Consider the following 27708-nt stretch of genomic DNA (forward strand, 5'->3'; position numbering starts at 1 on the left):
TTGCTGCTCACTGTATGAGTCAGATTTTTATGCATATAGAGGACAAGAGAGGTTCTCTTAAACTTTCCTGGGGTGCTCCTGAAGATATCTTTGTATCTGACGATCACTCGGCCCCCAGAACAACGTACTGGGTTGTATTACGTCGTGGCACTCTCATATCTGAGGACCTATTCCGTATGGTCGAATCTTCGTTAACAGTCTGCAGTAGGGCTGTATCAAGCGCATTTCGGAAATCTAGGAATATGGAATCTGCTTGCTGCCCTTCATCCATGGTTCCCAGAGTATCGCGTGAGAAAAGGGCAAGCAGAGTTTCGCACGAAAGATGATTTATAAATCCGTGCTGATTTGTGGAGTAGAACGAAATTTATTATATTAGAACTTAGAATAAGCCCACGAATCGTGCAGCAAACCAATGTTAAGGGTGTTGGTTCGCAATTTTTCGGATCCGTTCTTTTAGCCTTCTTTTATACAGGAGTCACTTGGCATTTTAATGGTCGCTTGGATCTTTACGCTGGGCTAGAGATAGCGAGAAATGCAAGCTAAGTGAGAGGCCAATGCCGAAAAGTACTCTCTGCAAAACAGAACTGGGATTCCATTTGGACCTGGTCACTTATTTGTTTTCAACTCTTTCCGTTCTTCTCATCGTTAGGGATACTTATTTCTGTGTCCTCCATATTGGAGTCTGCGCGATGGTCAAACGTCGGTACAGCTCTACGATTGTGCTTTCCTTTCGCTGTCTCCTACTGCCACACCAAACTGGTCGACGAGTGACTGGTTAGAAGCCTTTGACTCCCTTAGTGATTTTATGAAGGACCAGAATTTTATCGGGCTCTCCGTAAAATCATTGGCTATCGTATAACGGTGGAAGTAATTCAATTCTTCACGCATGCATTTTTTTTTTTAATAGCGCACGAGTTTTTACTAACTTTTGCCTGTCAACATTTCCGTGTCCTGTTTGGGCGGAGAGTGCACCAATCTCTTCTCCCTCATCGTTTTCCGAATCCAGTTATTAAACAACAATGGGTCTTTAACAAATTTTATTTACTGACTTGGCACACACTTCTCCAGAACTTGTCACATATTTCGTTCGCCGGTTGCTGTTACGCTTATTTGATAAAAAATGCAAACGCACTAGTGATAGCCTAGAAGTGGACGAATTATGTGATTTCATTTACAGACGCACCGCACCTTTCCAGAAACGTACCATCACGTCTGTCTTCCATCTGCCGCCCCTAACACTTATTTCAAGTCTTCTCAGTTCACATCGCTTCTTAGCATAACCTCTAAATCCTTATACGATGTGATGTGATATGCCCCATAGGTTCACCAGTAATCTTGTAATCGGATACTGTATGTCCCTTTCTAATTCTGATGTTCATTATCTTGCATTTATCCACATTTAAAGACAGCCGCAGTTATTACACTGTATATGTTTCCGAAGTCTCTGTGTATTTCCTTACGATCGTCTAACGACGACTCCTTCCTGTAGATAACAGCGCGGTCAGCGAACATTCTCACAATGCTGCCGACCCTATATGAAAAATCGTCCCTGTCTACTGGAGGAAAAACGAGTACTTGAGTTAAGGGTCACTACAGATGCAGCACAACCTCGTTTTGGTACGGAACGAAATCGGCCGCGTACTATCAAACAAAGCATCCATGCATTCGTAGTAAGCAATTTAGAAAGATTACGGAAGAGAAAAATCTAAATGGCCGGACGGAGAATTGAAAAACCGTCCTGCTGAATGCGAGTCTAGTGTCTGGTCACAATGCCACCTCGGTTTGTTTCTGTGTGCGAGGCGTATTCGTAAAGTACGGGCTGTTTCCCTATATTTACAAGTTAGCAACTTCTCACTACAAAGTTGCACGAATGCGAAGTCGTCTATTGATTGTCTGCGAAGTTACGGAACTGATTTCGTAGTCTTTTGTCGGTGTAGGTGAAAGCAAACATCTAATGGATTTTACAATCGTTGCTCTCGCCATCTGCAAAGAGAGTGCTGTAATTAAGTTTTTTTTTTTCTTTTTTCTTTTTTGTGAAAATTGAACGACAGCTGCTGAAATTCACCAGCTGTTAACCCTAGCTTATGGATCTACAGTAATGAGTTAGCACAATGGTGCAGAGACTTTAAAAATGGCAGTACAAATGTGTATCGTGGAGAGAGAAGTGGAGGGCCCAGTATCCAGACCGATGGAATAGAGGGGCAAGAGTTCCAAAAACTGGTTTCGGATCGATGACTTAAATTAGTGCTAAGGCTCATGAATTTCATCGTAGTGGACACAACAACTACTTACAATACCTTCACAGAAAAGCTCGAGTATCGAAAGCTGCACGCTAGGTGGGTGCCGATAATGTTTACCGACCACCACAAAGAGAAAGGAATGTCAAGCGGAGTCGAGTTTTTGGAACTAATGGTTCTACAATTGTCTATTCTTGTGTTTGGAACAATGAATTCGTAGAGGTCCTTTAGAAGACGACGTGGAACTTAAGATCACACGCCCGGTGGGGCTTTCATTATGACATGAAAACATCGATACACTCGTGACAGTGATAGTCGGTCGAGCTTTCTTATGTGACAAAATACCGTCAGATTTGAATCGCTTGTAACTACGAGGCACTCAAAGGACAAAAGTCATGGAGTATATCCTAATATCGTGTCGGACCTCCTGTTGCCTGGCACAGTGCAGCAGCTCGAGGGGCATCGACTCAACAAGTCATTGGAAGTCCCCTGCAGAAAGACTGAGCCACGCTGCCTCTACAGCCGCCCATACTTGCCAAAATGTTGCCAGTGCAGGATTTTGTGCACGAAGTGACCTCTCAAGTATGTCCCATAAACGTTCGCTGGGATTCATGTCTGGCGATCAGTGTGGCCAAATCACTCGCTCGACTGTCCAGAATGTATTCCACACCAATCGCGAACAACTGTGGCCGGTAACATGGCGCAATGTCGTCCATAAAAATTCCATCTTTGTTTGGGGACATGAAGTCTATGAATGGCTACAACTGGTCTCCAAGCAGCCAAACATAACCATTTCCCGTCAATGATCGGTTCAATTGGACCAGAGGACCCATTTCATTCTATGTCAACAGAGTCCACACTATTATGGAGCGACCACCACCTCGCGCAGTGCCTTGTTTGTAACTTGGGCCCACGGCTTCGTGGGGTTTACACAACACTCGAACCCTGTCGTCAGCTCTTACCAACTGAAATCGGGACTCATCCGACCAACTCACGGTTTTCCAGTCGTCTAGGGTTCTACCGACATGGTCACGAGCTCAGGAGAGGCGCTGCGGGCGATGTCGTGCTGTTACCAAAAGCACTCGCGTCGGTTGTCTGCTGCCATATCCCATTAACGCCAAATGTCGCGGCACTTTCCTTGCAGACACATTGATGTGAAGACCGTCGGCCACTGCGTTCTCCGTGGTGAGAGATAATGCCTAAAATCTCGTATTCTCGGCACACGCTTGACACTGTGGATCTCGGAATATTGGATTCCCTAACAATTTCTGAAATGGAATGTTCCATGCGTCTAGTTGCAACTACTATTCTGCGTTAAAAAATCCGTTAATCCGCGTCGTGCGGCCATAATTACGTCGTAAACCTTTTCACATGCATCACCTGAGTGCAAATGACAGCTCCGCCAATGCACTGCCTTTCTGCACCTTGTGTACGCGATTACCGCCTTCTGTACGTGTGCATATCCCTATCCCACGACTTTTGTCACCTCAGCGTAATGCGAAGACAATGACTGAGCCCACAACGGGTGGGTCATGCCAGCAAGTGTCTGTCGCACAATATTTGTTTTGCACCGCGCGACTGCTACGGTCGCAGGTTCGAATCCTGCCTTGGGCATGGATGTGTGTGATGTCCTTAGGTTAGTTAGGTTTAAGTAGTTCTAAGTTCTAGGGGACTTATGACCACAGCAGTTGAGTCCCATAGTGCTCAGAGCCATTTGAACAATTTTTTTCTGAATTTGTGTGGTGTGAAACCAATTGAAATTCATCGACAGTTGAAGGAGACATGTGGTGACGGAGTTATGGATGTGTCAAAAGTGCGTTCGTGGGTGCGACAGTTTAATGACGGCAGAACATCGTGTGACAACAAACCCAAACAACCTCGTGCTCGCACAAGCCAGTCTGACGACATGATCGAGAAAGTGGAGAGAATTGTTTTGGGGGATCGCCAGTCAGCTCAATGGAACCACACAGATTCACCGCCACCAAAAAAATTTCGGGTAACCGCCAGTGCTGAAAAAATGATGGTGTCCATGTTCTGGGACAGCGAGGGCGTAATCCTTACGCATTGCGTTCCAAAGGGCACTACGGTAACAGGTGCATCCTACGAAAATGTTTTGAAGAACAAATTCCTTCCTGCACTGCAACAAAAACGTCCGGGAAGGGCTGCCCGTGTGCTGTTTCACCGAGACAATGCACCCGCACATCGAGCTAACGTTACGCAACAGTTTCTTCGTGATAACAACTTTGAAGTGATTCCTCATGCTCCCTACTCACCTGACCTGGGTCCTAGTGACTTTTGGCTTTTTCCAACAATGAAAGAGACTCTCCGTGGCCGCACATTCACCGGCCGTGCTACTATTGCCTCAGCGATTTTCCAGTGGTCAAAACAGACTCCTAAAGAAGCCTTCGCCGCTGCCATGGAATCATGGCGTGAGCGTTGTGAAAAATGTGTACGTCTGCAGGGCGATTACGTCGAGAAGTAACGCCAGTTTCATCGATTTCGGGTGAGTAGTTAATTAGAAAAAAAATCGGAGGCCTTAGAACTTGAATGCACCTCATATTATTCCAACCTCGTATAGCGCGTGGAAAGAATGAACACCTATATCTTTCCGAACGAGCTCTGATTTCTCTTATTTTATCGTGGTGATCGTTCTGCCCTAAGTAGGTCGGTGTCAACAAAATATTTTCGTATTCGGAGGAGAAAATTTGTGATAGGAATTTGGTGAGAAGATTCCGTCGCAACGAAAAACGCCTTTCTTTTAATGATATCCAGCCCAAATCCTGTATCATTTCTGTGACACTCTCTCCCATATTTCGCGATAATACAAAACGTGCTGCCTTTCTTTGAACTTTTTCGATGTACTCCGTCAGTCCTACCTGGTAAGGATTCCACACCGTACAGCAGTATTCCAAAAGGGAACGGACAAGCGTAGTGTAGGCAGTCTCCTTAGTAAGTCTGTTACATTCTCTAAGTGTCCTGCCAATAAAACGCAGCCTTTGGTTAGCCTTCCCCCACAACATTTTCTGTGTGTTCTCTCCAATTTAAGTTGTTCGTAATTGTAATACCTAGGTGTTCCGTTGATTTATCGTGTAACCGAAGTTTAACGAGTTCGTTTTAGTACTAATGTGGATGACCTCACACTTTATTTCGTTATTTACACGATAATGAAAGATGTCGTCTCATATGACATAAATATGCTCGGAATGATGAACGTTCAAGTCACAGGAAAACTCGCGGCGAAAGGAATTCAAAAAGCCTAAGGTGTCCAATGCCGAGTGAATGCGAGAGCTGCGGCAGGGTCGAGAGGGAAAGGAACAAACGGCGCAAAGCGATTACAGAGCTGGCCAATCGGGCATACAGCGTCCTGCGACAGTCCAGACGTCTACGGGTTATGTGCAGGCGCCGTTGGAAGGCAACACAGAAAACAGCGATACTATACAGATGGCAATTTGACGATTCCAGACGAGTAACGCGACCACGACATACGACGTGTTGTCAACCGACGCTACTGCGATCAACTTGTGATTTATCTATTCTGTAACCATTACACTACTATGCATAATCATTGTATTAAAGAGATCGGCGATTAAATTATATATTAATATGAAATACTTGTAATGATTTGATCCCGACGTTTCCACGAAAAATCTACGGCGCGGACCCGAACTGTGCTCATAATATATACTGCCCGGCCAGTATTAGGACTGCGATAGTCTAGTAAAAAATTCATCGAGTCAACCGCACTCAAACCAGTACACGGAAACTTGAACTGTGATCTGATTCTCCTAGGCGGGCTGACGTGAGCGCAGCGTCTGTGAAGAACGTGGGGAATAGTAGGGCAGCGCACGTGACGTATCCCACGCTGGCGGAAATGACGCGGGAGACGAGCGTGGGTGTTCGCCACGCCTCCACGCGAAACACTGCGCTACTCGAGCCAACACACAAGCGCACATGCAGAGAGAGAGAGAGAGAGAGAGAGAGAGACCCGGGGTTCTCTAACGAGGATACACTATTATGCCCGGTCAATTCTTATCCATTTGAATATCCAGGCATGTGTACGAACACTGTTCTTACCGATTCCAGGGTAATGGCCGCTCTATGAACATTTCTCTTCTCAGTTAACAGCTGAATTCCTACTTACAGCTTTCGTCCCGTAGTACCTTAATGCCTCTGAAAACTCCGTGAGGGCAAGACGAAGACTTAATCGCACCTACGGGTTATGACGACAAAATCAGAGAAATTCTTATTTAACGGATATTACCCAACAGTTTTCTTCGTACAATCCTTCCGTAGATGAATGGCAAAGAGATAAAAATGGTACTTGTCGTTTGTGGTGTACTGGTATAGATATAAATCGAGAAACATGGAAGGAAGATTAGGATTTAATGTCCTACTACACAGGGAGTACAACCTCCACCGATTCGTCAATGAAAGAGAAAAAAATTGAGCATGTCCTTCTTCAAATGAACCATCCCAGTATTTTCCTTATGCGATATAAGGAAACCTATTCCTAAACGGGGACAGGAGTCGTTGCTTGCTTCATTTCACTATGCAAACGATCAAATAATGTTGCGTTACAAGATTCAATCGATAATTCACTCTTTTCTAAACAGTTCACGACGATAATACTCAGAGGGTACCGACAAACTAGTGTCACTGTTTTGCCCATTGATTGGTTTTGTTTTCAGGATGTAATGGTGGTTGGACCTTACGTCTACAGCCACATCTATACTATGCCTCAGCTTCTTCAGACGCTATTATAAAATGAGAGACATCGCCTTCTTAGCTCTAGATTCGGCACATTTCGCACCATCGCAAGCACAGGAAACGCAGAAATTCATTACGAAATTTCAGTTCGTAAGAGGATCTCACGAATTTTAATACGCCCGGTTTCTATTTCAAGATTTTCACTAGCGTTTCCTTAAAGAGAAACATTAATCGCGCAACCAGAAGCCACCAAATATGCACTGCTCTTATGACCACATTTAAATTTATACATACACGAACAATTAGTTTACAACACTGCGTCAGAGATCGTATAAAAAATCCACAACTCACTTTATACTGGAATGTGGTAAAAATCTCTCATTACTGAACGGCGTTTGTCTTTGTCCGCTTCTGTGGATCATATGAAATAAACCAAACTAATTCGCATTGTGCATTTGTTTGAGAGGCTGAATAAAACCTTTACAAGGTCATGTTCACCAAAAGTTTCCACTATTTACTATAAATTTATCCGCTTATAAACCCAGCCTCTGGTGTTATTAAAAACTAACAAAATCCGCACAAAATCGATGGCGATTACTGCCCTTCGTCGTATATTCGTTTGTAATTTCTCTCTCTCTCTCTCTCTCTCTCTCTCTCTCTCTCTCTCTCTCTCTCCCTCCCCTACCCTGTCGTTAACGCTGGTTTCAGAAAAGCTCCGTGGGCGCTCGCTGCGACTGTGACTCAGTGAAGCAGTCACATCTGGACTCTATACTGACCCAGTTTGCAGAACAACATGCGCATCCGCTGTGTCTGTTCTAATTCTATTTGGTGACGTCCAGAGTTTCCGAAGGAAGTCAGGCCTCTAACATTATTTTAGACGTTGAGAAATTAGTAGTATTCGGAGCTGATGTAACACTGGCTATTCCACGAGTTTACTTCAAAGAAATTAAGTTCTGTTAATATCTCACGTTTCTGTCAAATCGATCCCCAGTTTACTAAAAGTCTTCATTTGTTGGAATATGTGGCAGTCAGAGAGTACTAAATGAAACGCAGAGACAGACTTTTGCAGGCGTCTAGTTTCTTTTTAATTTTTCTCCCTTTAATTCGCAATCCGGGCCTCATTCATGTATGTCTTCACCAAGTTTGTGCGTGCTATTTGCCAGATACCCTTAACCTTTTGCAAAGCAATTAATAAGAAGGGTCCACTTTGCTTTCCTAAAAACAATGACCTCAATCTTTGCAACAGATGATATTATTATCCATGCAGTCAGGGTGAGTCAAGTAAGATGTAAACGTATTTGAAATTATAATGAAATCAAGACCATTAGCTGCTTACAGGCGTTGATAAATATAAACGGGAACAGTTGAAAATGTATACCCCAACCGGGATTCGAACCCGGGATCTCCAGCTTACATGGAAGACGCTCTATCCGACTGAGGCAACGAGGACACAGAGGGTAGTGGGACCTCAGGGACTTCTCTCTGGCACGCTCCCCGTGAGACCAACATTTCCAACTAAACGTCCACACACTACATTTGTAGTGCCCCTGGCCACTATACTCATTACTCGCGGCAGTCAATCTACCGATTCCCACAAGAGTTTGAGCAATGTGAGCGCATACTTCTTGCATCACCTGTAATCTGTCCGTTACTTTAGTTTCTACCTGATTTTCATGTTTATTACTTTGTCAAAATATCTTCCAAGACATCTGCTAGCTTCAATGAAGGGAACATTCTTTCCTCATCATCCGTTACGATTAAATTTTGCGATCTATAAATGCCTCTCGCAAAACTTACCAAGGAGCGAGATAATTTCTTAAATTCTCAATTCAACTCAATAGGTGTGCGCTTTATTCTCGTTGCTTCCGCCATATGATTCTGTCCGTCCGTCTTCTTTCTGCCGTGTATGCTATCGTTGTATTTTCAGGGGGATTCTCCAGCCATTCTTCTGGCCGTTCTAATCTTCACCGGCTCTTTACATTCATCATCAAACCACGGCTCCACCATTTCTTTGCAACTCCACCAGTGATTCCGGACGAAAGGCGAGTCATGACTTTTTCATGGTATCATTATATGAGCATTACAAAAAATAGGTTGAAAGTAAAAAATTTATTATAGAAAATTACAGGAAATAGGTTTATGAAGTCATAGTTAGTACAATGTCTCAAACTGCCGGCTTTCGGCATTTACACACTCCTGTAGTTTGGTTTGTACACTCAAGCACAGCCTGGTACAGAATTCTTTATACTGATAGAAGCCGATCTCGGGGAAGATCAGTTTTGATTCCGTAGAAATGTTGCAACACGTGAGGATATACTGACCCTACGAATTATCTTAGAACAAAAATTAAGGAAAGGCAAACCTACGTTTCTAGCATTTGTAGATTTAGAGAAAGCTTTTGACAATGTTGGCTGGAATACTCTCTTACAAATTCTGAAGGTGGCAGGGGTAAAATACAGGGAGCGAAAGGTTATTTACAATTTGTACAGAAACCAGATGGCAGTTGTAAGAGTCGAGGGGCATGAAAGGGAAGCAGTGGTTGGGAAGAGAGTGAGACAGGGTTGTAGCCTATCCCCGATGTTATTCAATCTGTATATTGAGCAAACAATAAAGGAAACAAAAGAAAAGTTCGGAGAAGGTATTAAAATCCATGGAGAAGAAATAAAAACTTTGAGGTTCGCCGATGACATTGTAATTCCGTCAGAGACAGCAAAGTACTTGGAAGAGCAGTTGAACGGAATGGACATTGTCTTGAAAGGAGGATATAAGATGAACATCAACAAAAGCAAAATGAGGATAATGGCAAGTAGTCGAATTAAGTCGGGTGATGCTGAGGGTATTAGATTAGGAAATGAGACACTTAAAGTAGTAAAGGGGTTTTGCTATTTGGGGAGCAAAATAACTGATGATGGCCGAAGTAGAGAGGATATAAAATGTAGACTGGCAATGGCAAGGAAAGTGTTTCTGAAGAAGAAAAATTTGTTTACATCGAGTATAGATTTAAATGTCAGGAAGTCGTTTCTGAAAGTATTTGTATGGAGTGTAGCCATGTAAGGAAGTGAAACGAGGACGATAAATAGTTTAGACAAGAAGAGAATAGAAGCTTTCGAAATGTGGTGCTACAGAAGAATGCTGAATATTAGATCGGTAGATCACATAACTAATGAGGAGGTATTGAACAGAATTGGGGAGAAGAGGAGCTTGTGGCACAACTTGACTAGAAGAAGGGATCGTTTGGTAGGACATGTTCTGAGATATCGAGGGATCGCCAATTTAGTATTGGAGGGGAGCGCGGAGGGTAAAAATCGTAGAGGGAGACCAAGAGATGAATACACTAAGCAGATTCAGAAGGATGTAGGCTGCAGTAGGTACTGGGAGATGAAGAAGCTTGCTCAGGATAGAGTAGCATGGAGAGCTGCATCGAACCAGTCTCAGGACTGAAGACCACAACAACAACAACAACAACAACATGAATGTCTTTGGATGCTTTTTACATGAATTGACACTAATGGTCAAGAGTGCATGGTTTTTTTGCAAAGACTATCTTTGATAACACCTCATAAGAAAAAGTCGATTGGAGTGAGGTCCAGTGATCGTAGCGCCATTCAATTGGCCCTCATCGGCCTATCCACCTGTTAGGCAATTCGTTCTCAAGAAACCCATGCATTGTTAGTGCATAGTGGAGAGGAGCTCCATCGTGCTGGTTCAAGTGGCTCTGAGCACTATGGGACTTAACATCTGAGCTCATCAGTCGCCTAGAACTTTGAACTACTTAAACCTAACTAACCTAAGGACATCACACACATCCATGCCCGAGGCAGAATTCGAAGACAGGCGTCGTGGAAAAAACTGGCCCGATGATTCCATGACATGAAAGGCACGGATAAACTGTAAACCCAAGTTGATTCAATTGTTTTCTTCAGTTACAGCATACGGGTTTTCTGTAACGTAATACACACAGTTATGCCTATTAACAGCGCCTGGCAGCCTAGAATTCGCTCGTAAGACCAACAATTTTTTTCGAATTACGCTGTCACCTGCATTTCTTCATTCCGAAGCATGTCGCGGAATTCTAAATGGCGATCTGGACCCTCATCTAGTAATCCATGAAGTAATCTTGGCCGATACACTTATAAATCTAAACGCTGCATTAGACTACCCAATGATTACGGGAAATGTTCAGCAACTCAAAACAGGTTCTCCTTTTGGATTGCTTCGGGCTTTGGATAAATGCCTGTGCAACTTCCATTTCATTTTTATGGTTAGTAACATTCACTGGTCGACCACTCTTTGGCGCATTACAGATAGACCCAGGTAGATCAAATTTGTCGTGCAACCTGTAAATTGATAGCCTACTTGGTGGAGGTGTATTGAATTATTCTGCCCATTTCTGTCAAACCCGTTAAGGATTTTCTGTCTTCCTCTCTCGTTTAATTATCCACTTTCGTTGGTGGTCGCTTAAATTTCAAGCTGTGATTAACGGACTATCAGAAAAATAAAAATCTGTCTTAGAGCTGATAAAAATGTAGTATACCATATTTTATACCTACTTATCCACCCCCTCCCGATATTTACTGCCCTTGCAGACAACCCTCGAGATCTCGCAGATGATATAGTTATCTATACGAAGTACTACCTGAAAAAGGTTGCACAAATACCCAATCGGATCTTGATAATATTTCAAAGTGGTCCGAAGATTGGCATCTTGGTTAAGTGTTCACAAGTGTAAAACTGTGCACTTCACAACACGAAAAACTGAAATATTATACAGGGTTTTCGGGAATTCCTGTTACAAACTTGTAGGACTTCAGACGTGAGTGAGTACATCATAATTTGAGCAGTAACCCATGTGCGGTGATACTGTTTCCATTCTACGACGGTTTCACTTCAGATATTAAACTCATCCATTTCAACTTTAGGAACCGAATTAGGCCTGATGCAGTACAATTATTAGGTAACAATTCCAAAGGAAACATAACGAAACATCCACTTATCGCGTAAGCGCATTTGTTTGTAGTTAACGCACTAACTGGTTCTGCATACTTGATGTTCCTACTAAACGTACTGCACTCGTTCTCGGGAGAAGTGCCACTGAATGTCCGCCTCGCAGCAGGGCAGGCGTTAAGTGCCATTAGGTGGTTGTCTGACGTAGTACACGCCCTCCTGTTCAGCAACTTGAGACTTTTCTCTTCCTATCCACAGACGTGGATCCACTACGTAGAACCTGAGAATTTAAGAAGTAAAGAATCCCAGAATCACTACTGCTGTGTAAACACCGCCAGGCGGGTCTACCATGCCAAGTTGCTTGTTATATTTATCAGATACACTACCTGATCAAAAGTACCCGGACACCTGTATCTAATGCGGTATTGCGAACTAGAGGTCTCGAGAGGTGAACGGCCAGTATAAAACTATGCGGGCAGTGTTGCGTTTTCAGCAGAGAAGTAGCTTTCCGGCAGGCATATGATAGCATTAATCGGCCAGCCCTCTGGAAGATAATGCAGTAATTCAGCATATCAATAAAGTACGTTAGGCTGACTGCAGCTTGTTACAACAGAGCAAGTTGCCAAGTATGGTCTGCAAATCAATTGTCGGCACCCTTCACAGTTATGAATAGGTTGAGGAAGGCTGACGCTCTGTCGCCAGTAGAGATGGGCAAACTGAAACACGTAATTGTTTCGAAACAAATGAAACAGTACAATGTAATGTTCCGATACGTTGTTTCGAAACAGCGAAACAGTTTGTGTTTTGTATTCTAATAAACCTACACATTTTATCATCTTGAATGTCTACTGTATAAGTATGTCCATATAAACACAAATGAGGTGCGAGAGCGCTAATCATGTCGCAGAAAGTATGAAACTATCACTTAGGCGTCTCGGCAGTTTCGTATTTCCTGCAGCAAATGCGCTGCTTTCGTGTCGCGTGACTTTCATACTTTTCAATTGGCTGAGGACAGCCATAGCTGAAGACAGAAGAACCACCACGAACGGAACTGGAGGTGGGAGCAAACTGCAGAAACACACATCCCGTTAGTATGGGTAATATTCCCATCCTGATAATTTCCATCTACATAAAGGGAATCATTGTGGATAATAGGCACAGCGACTATAGACTCACAAATAACGCCAAATAATTCGAATAAATAACAAAATATAACAGAATTTTTTTTGTCTTTCAAGGTGTTTCGAACTGTTACTATAAATTCACCATGCTTCCCAGCCCTTCCCGTACACCATTACACTGTCAGTGATTTGTCAAACAGATTGCTTGCAATTATACCTACATCAAATTTATGTATATGTCTAATAACGGTCACTACGCCTTTTTTTTATTCAAAATGTTGTAGGCTTACTTGCGTTTCTTAATATGATTACTGTACACGAACAGAGAAGCGTATGTTATAAAAAAGTGTAATTTAACTGAATGATTTTCACATATTTATTATTTTGAATGTGAATAGTATGCGTTGTTTTATTGTTTGGTTAGTGTTTATAAAGCAGATGTTACGCCATTTCGAAACAGGACAGTCAGCTAGAAACGAAGCTTTCTTTTCGGATATCTTACGATTCATGCTATTGCTTGTCAAAAAGATTTCGACACTCTTGAAAGAGTTTCATGATGTGGTATGTTGTGTTTCAGTACCTGTGCCGAGCCCGAATCTCGTCCGACACAGAGTGGAATGAAACATCACTGTTTCGATACAATTAGTCCGTTCCAGGCACAGGTGGACTGAAACAGCCTTATTTTGAAACAACGATACAGTTTCTGTGTCTGGCTCGAGATCGAATCTGGTCCGAGACAGGGGCGGTATGAAACACCACTGTTTCGAAACAGTGAACCACAACCGTTCCGAAACACTGAAAAAGTTCCACGTATCGATACACTGTATCGAAAGATAGAAATAGTGGCCAAGTCTAGTCGCCAGTTCTGTTCAGCAATGCGCTAGAAAAGTTGATACATCCAGTTGACCGTACTAGAGTGATGGAAGTGAGGTGATCCTTGCATTTGCAGATGATGACGTGATCGTAGGCGAAACTCTGAATGAGGTGAGAGTAGATACATCTCGATTTATGACAGAAGCGAGCAAACTAGGGTTACTCGTCAATTATGAGAAAACAAAGTATAGACAAAATGATATGGACGCAATCGGTATAAACGGTCATAATTTTGAGAGTAGAAACATCCAAGTACCTGGGGTCAATATTGTCAAATAAAAGTGACGAGAAGGAAATTCTACAAACAATAAATGCGAATCGGCTGTTACTACATTTTAAACCCCCTACACATGTCACCCACAGTATATAAGGAAAGCAATATACAGATGTATGTGACAGGTTGTATTGTACGGTTGTGAGACGTGGGCAGCTATACAAACCGTGGAAGAGCACACCCGTGCACTCGACAGCAAGACTTTTAAGGAAAATTTATCGTCCGCTACATACTCAGAAACTGGAAGATGGGAAAGAAGGCGGAATGAAGGTCTGCGTCGGCGGTTAAAAAAAGCTGATACTGAGAGAGTGATTGCTTGACAGGACATGTTCTCCGAGCAGAGGGTACTCTGGTAAGGAAAGTATTAGTACAATAGCCAACTGTAGAAGGGGTCGTCCGCAAACGAGATGGAAAGACACAGAACTTTATAGTGACCCTGGAAGAAGTAGATCCAAGAGCCAGCATTGAGGGTAACAGAGACAGAAGTACAGGTCAAACATATGTAATCAATTTTTTTGATGTTACAATTCTATTCAGTCACGGTTCGTGGACTAGACGTGTTGATCAATTCATTATGTTTTTATGTTTATAAATTTGTATATTTTTGGCTTCTGTCATGAGCCTAAATGGCCTGTTTTTTTGCAATAAATGATGATGATGATTAATAATAATACCTACTGTACACCTACTTATGCATCCACCTCCTGTACAATATACGCTTCCCTGGAGTGTAAAGACTGTAATCAAAGGTAAATTGGAGCAGAACGAGGAATAGACATAGTGAATAATGAATGCAATAACAAGGACGAAAATACAGGAGGATGAAACGGAAGAAATGACATCCGTGTTAATGCACAAAAATTATTAAAATCATGTGCACGTAAGATTTTAAGTGGAAAAAGAATTGTAGGAAGAAGAAATGAGCAATTGAAAAAGTTAATACGGTCATTAAGATGACGTGACAAAGGAATAAATAAATTACATTTAAATTAATTAAATGAATAAAAATAATGATCCTAGTCATTTCGATAAAGATTTGTAAACAAAAAAATTCGAAGCAGCTAATGAGATTCGAAACCACAAGCTCCTGCATATTAGGAAAACAGTCTTCACTGGTTAATTTTTTTTTTTTTAATGTGTAGAGCACCACGTAAAGTTCCGCATTTTTATTCGTCGATTATTCGCAAACGAGGGTTCGGCAGGGTGAATGGCTGCAGGGCGTCACACCTGGAACCTTAACCTACAATACCGGGGCGCTGTGGGCGCGGCCCGGCTCGGTCGCGGCGAGGCGCTAGTGGCGCGCGCGCCCCGCCGGCGGGCCCGGCGGCCAGTGCGAGCCGCGAGAGCCCAGCGGCCAGCCCTCCCAGCTCGCCATGGGGTCCTCCACCGCTGCCACTGCCACTGCCGCACTCGTCTTCGCCGCAGCCTTTGTCGCAGGTACTGCACAGCACAGCACAGCACGCCACTCGCTCACCTCTCCGTCCTGCGCCCAAGAGGAACCACCGGACCGGAGCGGGACATTCCCTCCACCCAAAGACAGTGCTGCAAACACCCGCACATCGCTGTGCTACCGTTAAGCCGTCGCATACCCTGTAGCTTTCCTCGGCTTCTTCACAGTGCGCCCGACTACACAGACGCTGAGGCACGAAATCTCGACTCGTTTCAAAACGCCTCAATGTGAACTCCGATACCACTGTGTTGACTACTTATTGTGTTGTGAAGTCGCTGCGAGGGATCACATTATAATTCCGCCCGCATCAGGTGGGGAATAATAAGAAAGCGAGGAAGGCATCCGTCGTAGATACGAGAATGCTTTGAACCTAGACTGCACACGAATGAAACAGGGCTAGTTCCAACTCAAACGGTTCCAAAGTCGAGACAATTACTCGATATAAAAATTTAATACTTCAGTGAAGTACACGCTAGTGTTGACTATACCAGACGAGTTAAAACTCTGTGATGGACCGGGAGTCGAACCCGGATACTCGTCTCTCGCAGGAGTTACGTTACCAATTGTGCTATTCGAGTACGGCTCACGGCGTGACCCAAAACTTCGAGTCGGCATTGACTTGCACCTATAATTTCTCCAATCTTCACAGAGCTCTCTCCTTCGATGCTGTTAGGAACAGCACCTTCGGAAGAAAGGATATAGCAAAATCGCAGGTAACCGGCTTAAAAACCCAGTCTGGCACGCACTGATCACGCATATTTAAAACAGTTGCTTACATTTCAGTTCATAATACCAATTGTAGAAGATAGTAGTCATGGAAGGGACTTTAGACATTATTTCCAAGTCTCTGTCACGGTCATTGAGTATTGTCTCACGGTGAGGATGCCAGACAAATCCACACTATTTTTCTTGAGGGAATATTCGCCTGCAGTTATTTTGCGGAAGACACGGCAAATCTACATTAGAATGGCCGGAGATGGATTTCAACCCCACTCCTCCCAAATTGTACATGTTAGTGCTCTAACCACTGCACCACTTCCATCGTCACTGCAAGTAATCGAGGTCAAAACAAGGCTATAACCCAAGTTTCCATCAGTTTCCAGTAACAACAAATGCTTTGTGCGACACAACTTCACTGCACCCCTTACAAGGCTGCAGTCAGTTTTCTGCCTGTTTATATTTCCCGTTTAAGACAATTCGTATGAAAACAGTATGGCAAATTTTTGTACCATGTATCACGACTCAAAAAAAAATATTCCAAAAACCCAGTTGCTGCACAGCTCTAGCACTAAAGTGCTTTATTCTGTCCAGAGCCGTGTGTTAAGTCACGTGTGACATTTGAGCCCAGCCAGTACGGCGGCAGCTCTTGCAGAACGTGTGATAGGCTGCAGGTGCGCAGTCTGACCTGCAAGGGATGTCCAAAAATAGCGCCGGATCGTAAGTGCACGGACGCTTCATTGGAGAGACGGGGCTGCAGGTTGTTTAATCGCCCGTGCCGCGGACCCTACCGTAAAATGACCGACTTTTTTCGTCTTCGAAATCTGACTCTGCTAGTTGGGGGGCTCCCAAGAATTGACGCTAAGCTGGCTCGATGTTCTGGCGCTACGTCAAGTCACTTTCTTGCAATTATTCACCGCCTCTGACGACCCACAGGAAATAGTATCCCTCTTACAAAAGCACATTTTCCTCGCCGAGTTTAGATAACCTGTCGCGTTAATTCGCTCTTCCTTGCCGAACTTATAAATATCATTGCATCATTTCCCTGGAATATCTCCAATAGTAAACTTAACTTTGACGTTAATTTTGTCACGATCTGTATGATATTCGAATGAATTATGTAACAGCACGTAACAACGATGAAGGTTTAACTTAGATGGAACAGCGTTAAGAACCGTGGTTATGTAAAATGTTCTATCTTAGGAATCTCGTCCAATCTACGGAACTGATGTCGTACGAGAACGCATGAATAACCGATGGATAAGCAGTCTTCACCACCACCATTGATACATCGTAAAGTGAGCAGGTACACTGCTTCATATCGCTCAAATTCCGTGCAAATTCTTTGGCGGCGCTCAAAGCTTTTAGCAAAGGTGGCCCAGTTGGGCGCTGGACAGATCCCAACGGCTGACGCACGAGACACGTAACGCGCTGGCGAGCAGTCAGCTGAGGCTCTGAAACCCTAAGGGCAGCAGTTGGCGCTTACTAAATAGCGAATTCCCACGTCAACGCAAAATGAGTTACACAAGATACCTGAATGGTGCGAAAAGTAGCAATACGTCCTCAACAATGAAAGGTGTTTTTCTCGCATTTCCTTTGGATGAAAATGACAACTAAATACTTAGAACCTCAGTTAGAAGAAAACTTTAACTGAAATGGTCAGATGGAGAATGACGAATCAGAGAATGCGCTTTGTTGACAGGACACTTACAAGGTGCTCAACAAATCAATGACTTTTTCGTTGCGGTGAAATCTTTTCACAAAATTCCAATGAACAACTTCTTTCTCCGAATGCTGAGATATTTTGTTCCTCCTGCTTAAAACGGGCAGAATGTGCATCTCGATAAAATAAGAGAAATCACAGATCGCAAGGATATATTTACGTGTTGATTTTTCCCACGCGCTCTGCAAGAGTGGACAATAAGAGATTTAGTTTGTAGGTGGTGTCTTGCACCACAAACTACACCGAATTTTGCCAACAGACACTTTTCCGTGAGAAATGCCATATTTACGGACCCGACGACGACGCAAGATGACGTAAATTCCTTATCCCTACCCCAATCCATAAAAATTGTTGACGATGCCAACGAATGCATCATTCAGTTCGTTTGAGCTCCTTGGAAACTAACTCGAAGTGGTCGAAAGAAAGTGATAAGAACCGAATAAACTGAAATAGTAAAACTGAGTTTAGCGTATGACGCATTTCTAGAAATCAATGGTCCATTTCGAAGATCGATATGTTTACAGCGTCCGCGTTTCTTATCCTTTCGTCTCCCTTCTACGGAAAGAACAATAATCTTTATTAAGTACCAGTAGCAGGTTGCCTATCTACTGGCTTTCAGGGGCAATAAAAATTTCATTTTCAATACTTCGCGTAATTATTGATGTAATTTAGAAATTTAAAATGCTGCCATAATCTACTTATTAAGAGGTACAATCTTAAAGTAAAAGTTTAACACAATACGACAAGCCTTGCAGCTACAAAATGTGTACGTGTCTCGTGGCACCCTTAGTAAAGGTGCGCAAATACCGGGACTTCATTCATCCAGTAGTTGAGAATTAGAACGCTTCCAATAAACTTTGCGCATAATTTCAAAGCTTTACGAAACTTTTTCTCCCTGACGCCCCCCCCCCCCCCACACAAAATGATGAAAGGAAAAATGTTGTTTTTTTTTCCAAAACCATGTTTTTGCTGTTCATACAGTAAAACTTCAGCATCAAGCGTGAACTCTATTCGCAATACATTTTGTAAACAGTATCTACATATACCACCGAACGTAGTTGCAAAATTATATCACTGTACGACACACAATTCAAGTGATATGTTTTGATTAAAATGGAGCGCAAATCACCAGACTAGATCCATCCAGCATTTCGTAATGAAAGCACTTTGTGACTGTCAATGAACTTTAAAGCATAATTTCAAATATTTAACACATTAACACATCTGTAAAGTAATCAGACGTCTGAAACTGTTTCACACGTGAGCGTTGGATAAGTTAAAGAATCAGAGGTTTACTGGCATGGACTAGAGAGAAGAACCAGCGAAGAGCAGCTACAAAAAAAGATGTACGGCATCACAGAGCAGTTTACTGTTGAAATTACGAGAGGGTACGCTCCAAGAACTGTCGGGCAAATTATTACTTCTTCCCACACACGACTCGCCAAGTGACCACAACGAGAAAATCAGAGTTCATACGGAGGTTTGCCGGCGGTCGTTTTTCGCGAGTAGCTTTCGCAAATAGAACAAGGGCAGCGGGAAATGACAGTGGTACCTATAGTAATCCCGTCCCACACATTAAACCGGTTGGCGAAGTAGAGATGCAGATGTAAAATAATATGCATTTTTTTCAGTTGTCCTGTACACATGAATATGTTTCCTAGTTGAGCGCCAAAAAGCACGGTGTTGCCTTTAACACTAAGATACCCTTTATGTGGTGGCACAGTTAAGTCAGTCGAGAAAACTGTTTCTGGCTGAACAAATTGTTTCTAGAGAAGCAGTACGTGCGGAAAGGACAAACCACGCATCAGCAGCAACCAGAAGTTTCAAAAGTTTTCAAAGTTGTTCAGAAAATAGTAGCCTAACTGTGATGGCAATAGCTGATCATGGTTTGGGTGTAGCTTTAACACACTATCGTTGTCGATATCATTACCAAGACAGATTAAGAATTTCAAAAGTGTCTGCCTATGAAGTATTTCACTGATTATTCCAAGACCTCTTGAAGTGAAGTTGGGAAAATCACGTGAAAGTCTACGCCAGAGAGAGAGAGGGAGAGGGAGAGGGGGAGAGGGAGAGGGGGAGAGGGAGAGAGAGAGAGAGAGAGAGAGAGTTGAATGAGACTGCGTTTTCCCCGGACCACTAGAAGAGGATAGTTAAACGACTCCTGGAGAAAGCCGGGTTTGGAAGAGAGGACACTTGAATGAAGTTTTTGTATTTACCACGCACCACAGTCAAATCATTAGCTGCCGGCGACGCTTAACAATTTGTCGTACTGCTGGCATTGCAGGATTAAACGCACCAACTTCGTTGCAGGATGAGAGAAAAATCGACCGTGATCAGTAGACAATCATCGCAATGGCTATTTCTTGAAATTGTTTGGCTACAGCGAGGAAATGTGCGTGATCTGTTGCAAGGAAAGTTAACAGCAGAATAACCCGTAAACACTGAGGTCACTACAGAGGAGTGCTAGCTCAACTAGATCAGTTTGGCCTTGACCTTCTCGGGAGAGAGGGGGAATACATACCCAGGTAAGCCCGAAGAAAAAGAAAGGAATACCCATATTAGATCTGTGGCTGTGAATTTAAATCCTGCTACTCACGAAAATGAGACTAAAGTCAGAATCACTGCGTCCTTGCGTTCGTTCCCACTGTCCGAATGGTGCGCGCGCGCCTAGTCCTTACCCTGAGATAGTTAATATTCGGTGCGACAAACACCAGCTTGCTTTAAATGTAAATAAATTTAAGTTAATGCAGATGGACGCGAGAAAATTTCTGATAATGCGTAATACGCTATGAATGGTGTGACGCTTGACTTCGATTAACTATGCTGGCATAACGTTGTGAAAGGACACGATATGGAACAGCAAGGCGAATGGACGACAACGGTTTATTGGGATAAATACTGTTTTTTCCCTTCATTCTTCTATCTGTTAGTGTTTTCCACGTATTCTGTTCCTCGCTGTTTCTGCGGAAACCACGTCATTTCTTAACTAACATGCCCGCCTAATTTTCAATACCCTTTGGAAGCGATACATCTCAAACGCTTCGATTCTCTTCTTTTCCCTTGCGAAAGCTAGCGAACCCATTAAAGACAGCGTATAAAGGACGCTTGTGCGACCCATTCCTGAATACTACTGGGAGTTTATGGGATCCTCGTCTAGTCTGATTACAGGAATGGAGCTTACATATTTGTTACGGAAATATTCCACAAGCCGAGTTCCAAATTGCGAATCCATGGAGGGATTTTTCCGCGATTTGATATCGAGCAAATTTAGAGAGCCAGCTTTCGTGACTGCAGAACTACGATACTTCATCTTGTGTAAGGACCGTGAGGATAAAATAAGGATGCACGGGTGCTATCGTTTTTCTCTCGCTCCATTTGCGAGCGAAACAGGACCGTGAACATACTGTGGCTCGCGGAGTATGTATGCACAGGCGTACGTACACTCAGGAAGAAATTGAGAAGAAAACGTGAATCTCAGCACGCTGGACACAACAGTTACATGCGTTCTTTCGAGAATTTAATTGTGTTTGGAAGGTCATAATGAAGAAAGTTAAGTTTTCAGCGTCCCCTCGATGAGGTTATCAAAGACGGAGTACGTACTCTGACTAGTCAAGGATTGGGAAGGAAATCGGTCGTGCGTTTTCCAACCATTGTGGTATAATTGTCAAGTAATATAGGGATGGCCACAGAAAACAGATTCGGATGGCAGGACGGGAATCTGAGTCTCTCCACCCAAATGCTCGGTTACGGATCGACCAAGCTTCGCGCACGGTCCTCTCAGATTCAGAGAAAATTTTGGCAGAAGACCGAACACAATTGTTTATTTACGCCAACGGTCCCATATCTACATTAAATACGAACGATTAGCTCGAGCGTTAAGACCGGCGGATGAATCACTGGAGGGATGCACGTTCGGAGCTGAATGCACTTTCGCCAGCAGCTGTTACGTGCAACTATGACGAAACTCTGGCGGGCGAGCGAGAGTGCTGGAGGTCGCTCGCACTGCGAGGGTCGCCAAGGTTCCGATGCGGGGACCCGACGCACCGCCGCCGGCGACAGCTGGGCCGCCACCGGCCGCCGGCGCAGTCATTGGGCGATCGCACGCTAGCAGGCAGGGCAGGCGCGCTTTAAAATAAACGTGACTATTTCCGGACACGAAAGCTGAACCCCTGGCCAGCCCGGCAGCTGCGGCGCCGGTGCGCGCTGAGCGACGGCTGTAGGCGCCAGGGTCAGGACACCTTCCTACCCAACTGTACAAACACCCACATTCTGCAAACCAGTGTGAGGTGGACGGCAGAGGGTACTTTCCATTGTACTACAACTCGAGAGTTTCTTTCTGTTAGAAACGCGTATGGAGCGCGGGAAGAATGACTGCTTGAACTCCTCTGTGAGCGTAGCACTTCGTCTACTCTTGCCTTCTCGGTCACTACGTGAGTGATTTGTAGAAAGTTGAAGAACATCTCTAGATTCTTCACTTTACACTTGTTCTTGGTGCTCTGTAAGTATACTTTCAGATACACCTTCAAGAGACTAGCAAATTCACGTTTTTCAAAGATTAAGTGACGCTATCCCGTGACTTAAACAGAATTCCACCTGCCATTCTCCGTATAGGTTCCCTGCTTAGTCCTATCTGCTACAGACCCCACACACCTGAGCAATAGTCTAAAATGGGACGCAAAAGCAATTTGTAAGCAGTCTCCTTTGCAGAAAGATCATATTTCCCCGGTAAATTACCAAAAAACCCAAGTTTTCCACCTTCCTTACTTACGATTCAGCCTTTGTGATCATTCAGTTTCGTATCCCTACAAATTGTTATACCCAGGTATTCGTATGAGTTGACCCATTTCAAGTGTGACTCTGTGACGCTGTCGCTGAATACTACTTTCCTATGTTTTGTGAAGCGGACAATTTTACATTACTGTACGTGTAAACCAAGCTGCCGATCTGTCCAACCCTTTGAAATCTTATCAAGGTCCGAATGGATGTTGTGCAGATTTTTCAGGCATCTGCTGCTAAAAATCTGCGATTACTGTTAATACTGTCTGCAACCTCATCTGTATACAGCATTAACAGCAAGAGCCCCAACAAGAGACACTCGTGGAGTGCACCTGAAGTTACTTCTACATCTGTCGATGACTCTCCATCCAAGATGACACCAGCGTCCTCCCTATAAAGAAATCCTCAACCCATTCGTAACCGAGCCAAATGCCAGGGAGCCGTTGTGGTTTACTCTTAAGACTCCACAGCGTACGATCCTAAAAAAAAAAATTAAAAAAATAAAAACTATCAATATATTGCTTCCTCCTAGATATATGACCGAGCGAGGTGGCGCAGTGGGAGCACACTGGACTCGTATTCGGGAGAACGATGGTTCAATCCCGCGTCCAGCCATCCTGATTTAGGTTTTCCGTGATTTCCCTAAATCGCTCCAGGCAAATGCTGGGATGGTTCCTTTGAAAGGGCACGGCCGCCTTCCTTCCCCATCCTTCCCCAATCCGATGAGACCGATGACCTCGCTGTTTGGTCTCTTCCCCCAAAACAATCCAATCCAATCCTAGATATATCTCGTGAAAAACCATAAAGGTAAAATTTAAGAGAATTGAACTTGCAGAGAGGCTAACCATCAACCGTTCTTTCCGCCAACTACTCGTGACTCGAACAGTAGGGTTAGTATAGATGTAGATCTTAGTATCTTTGAAGGACAGTTCCTTGCGTGGGGGGACTACAGCTGCCCCGCGGAATGAACTCAGTCGACTACACTAACGTTTGTGAAAGCAACGACTACCGAACGAGTCTTCAACCTCAAGTTTGGCATGAACGCCACAGTGCGTCACTGGGGCTTGTCCTATTTAGCGTGGTACACCGTTGCCTTTCTCCGACCTTTCAACTGACTTACTCCGCAGGTTATAGAAAGTTTAATGAGAGCGGTTCCGAATAATGGTGCAGCTTGAGTTTTCTCACATATGTAAATAATTACCTGAGGTGAAATACGCGGTAAGTAACTTAAAACTCCTGGAGTAGGCTGAAAATTGAACCCTCAATGTTTGAATTTGTAGCCCTACACACACTTAGCCATCAAACCGCAAGAAAATACATGTTACTGAAATGAGCTCTCACAACATATTAGGCTTACACTGATGAGCCAGAACATTACAACTTCTCACCGCTAGATCAAACGCCGACGGGTGGCATTGCGGATACGTGACGAGGTAAGGAAAGTTTAAGACGTAATCAGATGAAAACGAGACATGTGAAAAAAAGTAAGTAAACAGTGTATTATTTCGGAAGCAATCGCCGTTACGTTAATACATTTGTTCCACTGTGTGACAAGTCTGTCAGTGCCTTCGTGGAAAAATGCGGTTCAGTGCTCCAAAAAAATGGAAATTGGGTGGGGACAGATCGAGACTGTATTGACGTTGTGTAGCGGCTTCCCAGCGAAACTTCTGCAACATAGTCCGAACAACCTTGGCAACATGTGGGTCCGCCAATGTTGTTTTGAGTATATTTCAGACGTTTCGCTGGAAAGCCGCTACATCCATACAGTCCCCTTCTGTCCCCACCAAATTTCCATTTTTTTTTTTGGAGCACTGAACCGCCTTTTGCCACGAAGGCACTGACAGACTTGTCTCCCAGTGGAACAAATATACTGATAGTAACGGCGTTTGCTTCTGAAATAATACACAGTTTACTACTTTTTTATCTGTCTCGTTTAAATTTGACTGCCCAATACAAAGAGAGACAAAGAAGAATGGGAAATCATTCAGCGACTATACATCCGTAAATGGGGAAATCAACTAACATAAGCGACTCTGTCACGATTGTTATGGTTCGGAGCCGAGCACCTCGGAAACGGCGAACCTGGTCGGCTGTCGTAAACATCTATGGAAAGTTTCTGAAGAACGATGAAACCACGAGAAGCGATAAGGTGCTGGATGTCACACCTCAACACTAAACGTGGAGGCAGAAGGCTTGCCCTCTCCATAAACCGTCGTCTGTAGTAGATCTGACGACAGACAGTGCAGGTGAAGGTAAAGTGTTTCGGAGAACACGGTGCAACCTATATTTTTGAACACTGGGCTTTGCATCAGATGACCCTTACGTGTTCTCACGCTACCCAACGATGTTGCCATTAACGATTGCACTGGGCACTGGATCAACGAAATTGGACCACGGATCAATGGAAACGTGTCTCCTAGTCTGGGACCAGGTCGATGGTCACGTCGGATACGCCGTCATCCAGGCGAGCGGATGCTCGAAGCATCCACCACGCCACGGACGCAGGTCGCTGGGGGCAGTTTTACGCTATGGGAGACACTGACCTGGGCTTCAATGGGACCCATGGCAGTAATCGAAGGAACCGTCACAGCTGCCGGCTACGTGGACATTATTGCGGGCCCTTCATGCTTAATGTCTTCCCGGCGGCAATGATATTTGCCAGGACATTAAGTGTCCGTGCCAAAAGGAGGTTCAAATGGCTCTGAGCACTATGGGACTTAACTTCTGAGGTCATCAGTCCCCTAGAACTTAGAACTACTTAAACCTAACTAACCTAAGGACATCATACACATCCATGCCCGAGGCAGGATTCGAACCTGCGACCGTAGCGGTCGCGCGGTTCCAGACTGTAGCGCCTAGAACCGCTCGGCCACTCCGACCGGCCCACAAGGAGGGAATCATGTTCAGTGGTTTGAGGGACATCACAGTGAGGTCACGCTGAAGTCTTGGTCACTAAATTCACCTGATCTGAACCCGAGGGAACACGCCTGCGACGCTCACATCACAAACCACGAGCACGTCATTTATGAGCACAGCGTGATCTATGCGTAGACAGTTGGTGCCGCATAGCTGCTACGGAAATCTACCACGGATTTGTCGAATCCATACCACGCACAGCAGCTTCTATATTGCTTTACCAAGGCGGACAAACACAATATTATACAAATGCTTTGGCTCATGAGTGTATTGCTCGTGTGGAGAACTTGTTACTTTCGATGAACCTAAGTCCCTGCAACGTCTGCCTTCATCTCTCACTGGAGGACGATAGGAACCTGCACCATAATGTGCGTTCATTTCTCCACCTAAACAGCCATGTGGACGCTCTCCATACGTTCTGAAAAACAATGCGCCACCCTTTCATTCCCGACTTACGTGAGAATGGTTCACTCTGCTTCACACACCTGAGCGCTCTCGAGCGTTCCCCGATTCTACACTCCTGGAAATTGAAATAAGAACACCGTGAATTCATTGTCCCAGGAAGGGGAAACTTTATTGACACATTCCTGGGGTCAGATACATCACATGATCACACTCACAGAACCACAGGCACATAGACACAGGCAACAGAGCATGCACAATGTCGGCACTAGTACAGTGTATATCCACCTTTCGCAGCAATGCAGGCTGCTATTCTCCCATGGAGACGATCGTAGAGATGCTGGATGTAGTTCTGTGGAACGGCTTGCCATGCCATTTCCACCTGGCCCCTCAGTTGGACCAGCGTTCGTGCTGGACGTGCAGACCGCGTGAGGCGACGCTTCATCCAGTCCCAAACATACTCAATGGGGGACAGATCCGGAGATCTTGCTGGCCAGGGTAGTTGACTTACACCTTCTAGAGCACGTTGGGTGGCACGGGATACATGCGGACGTGCATTGTCCTGTTGGAACAGCAAGTTCCCTTGCCGGTCTAGGAATGGTAGAACGATGGGTTCGATGACGGTTTGGATGTACCGTGCACTATTCAGTGTCCCCTCGACGATCACCAGTGGTGTACGGCCAGTGTAGGAGATCGCTCCCCACACCATGATGCCGGGTGTTGGCCCTGTGTGCCTCGGTCGTATGCAGTCCTGATTGTGGCGCTCACCTGCACGGCGCCAAACACGCATACGACCATCATTGGCACCAAGGCAGAAGCGACTCTCATCGCTGAAGACGACACGTCTCCATTCGTCCCTCCATTCACGCCTGTCGCGACACCACTGGAGGCGGGCTGCACGATGTTGGGGCGTGAGCGGAAGACGGCCTAACGGTGTGCGGGACCGTAGCCCAGCTTCATGGAGACGGTTGCGAATGGTCCTCGCCGATACCCCAGGAGCAACAGTGTCCCTAATTTGCTGGGTAGTGGCGGTGCGGTCCCCTACGGCACTGCGTAGGATCCTACGGTCTTGGCGTGCATCCGTGCGTCGCTGCGGTCCGGTCCCAGGTCGACGGGCACGTGCACCTTCCGCCGACCACTGGCGACAACATCTATGTACTGTGGAGACCTCACGCCCCACGTGTTGAGCAATTCGGCGGTACGTCCACCCGGCCTCCCGCATGCCCACTATACGCCCTCGCTCAAAGTCCGTCAACTGCACATACGGTTCACGTCCACGCTGTCGCGGCATGCTACCAGTGTTAAAGACTGCGATGGAGCTCCGTATGCCACGGCAAACTGGCTGACACTGACGGCGGCGGTGCACAAATGCTGCGCAGCTAGCGCCATTCGACGGCCAACACCACGGTTCCTGGTGTGTCCGCTGTGCCGTGCGTGTGATCATTGCTTGTACAGCCCTCTCGCAGTGTCCGGAGCAAGTATGGTGGGTCTGACACACCGGTGTCAATGTGTTCTTTTTTCCATTTCCAGGAGTGTATATCGAACATTTGGGACGCCATCGGTGAGAT

General features: G+C 44.7%; 2 protein-coding genes across 5 annotated transcripts in view; one reads left to right on the forward strand and one right to left on the reverse strand.

Annotated features, from left to right (window-relative positions):
• Window positions 1-27708, reverse strand: part of LOC126095212 (putative protein FAM10A4) — a 198260-nt gene that overhangs the window by 48698 nt on the left and 121854 nt on the right. The window lies entirely within an intron of this gene.
• Window positions 15461-27708, forward strand: part of LOC126095211 (uncharacterized abhydrolase domain-containing protein DDB_G0269086) — a 73793-nt gene continuing 61545 nt past the window's right edge. For all 4 annotated transcript variants that reach the window (XM_049909945.1, XM_049909947.1, XM_049909948.1 and 1 more), the window contains exon 1: window positions 15461-15593. In XM_049909945.1, the coding sequence (XP_049765902.1) occupies window positions 15530-15593 (64 nt within the window). In that variant the 5' untranslated portion in view covers window positions 15461-15529. The remainder of the gene's footprint in view (window positions 15594-27708) is intronic.

The sequence above is a fragment of the Schistocerca cancellata genome, chromosome 8, assembly GCF_023864275.1.
Source record: "Schistocerca cancellata isolate TAMUIC-IGC-003103 chromosome 8, iqSchCanc2.1, whole genome shotgun sequence".
Classification (NCBI taxonomy): Eukaryota; Metazoa; Arthropoda; class Insecta; order Orthoptera; family Acrididae; genus Schistocerca; species Schistocerca cancellata.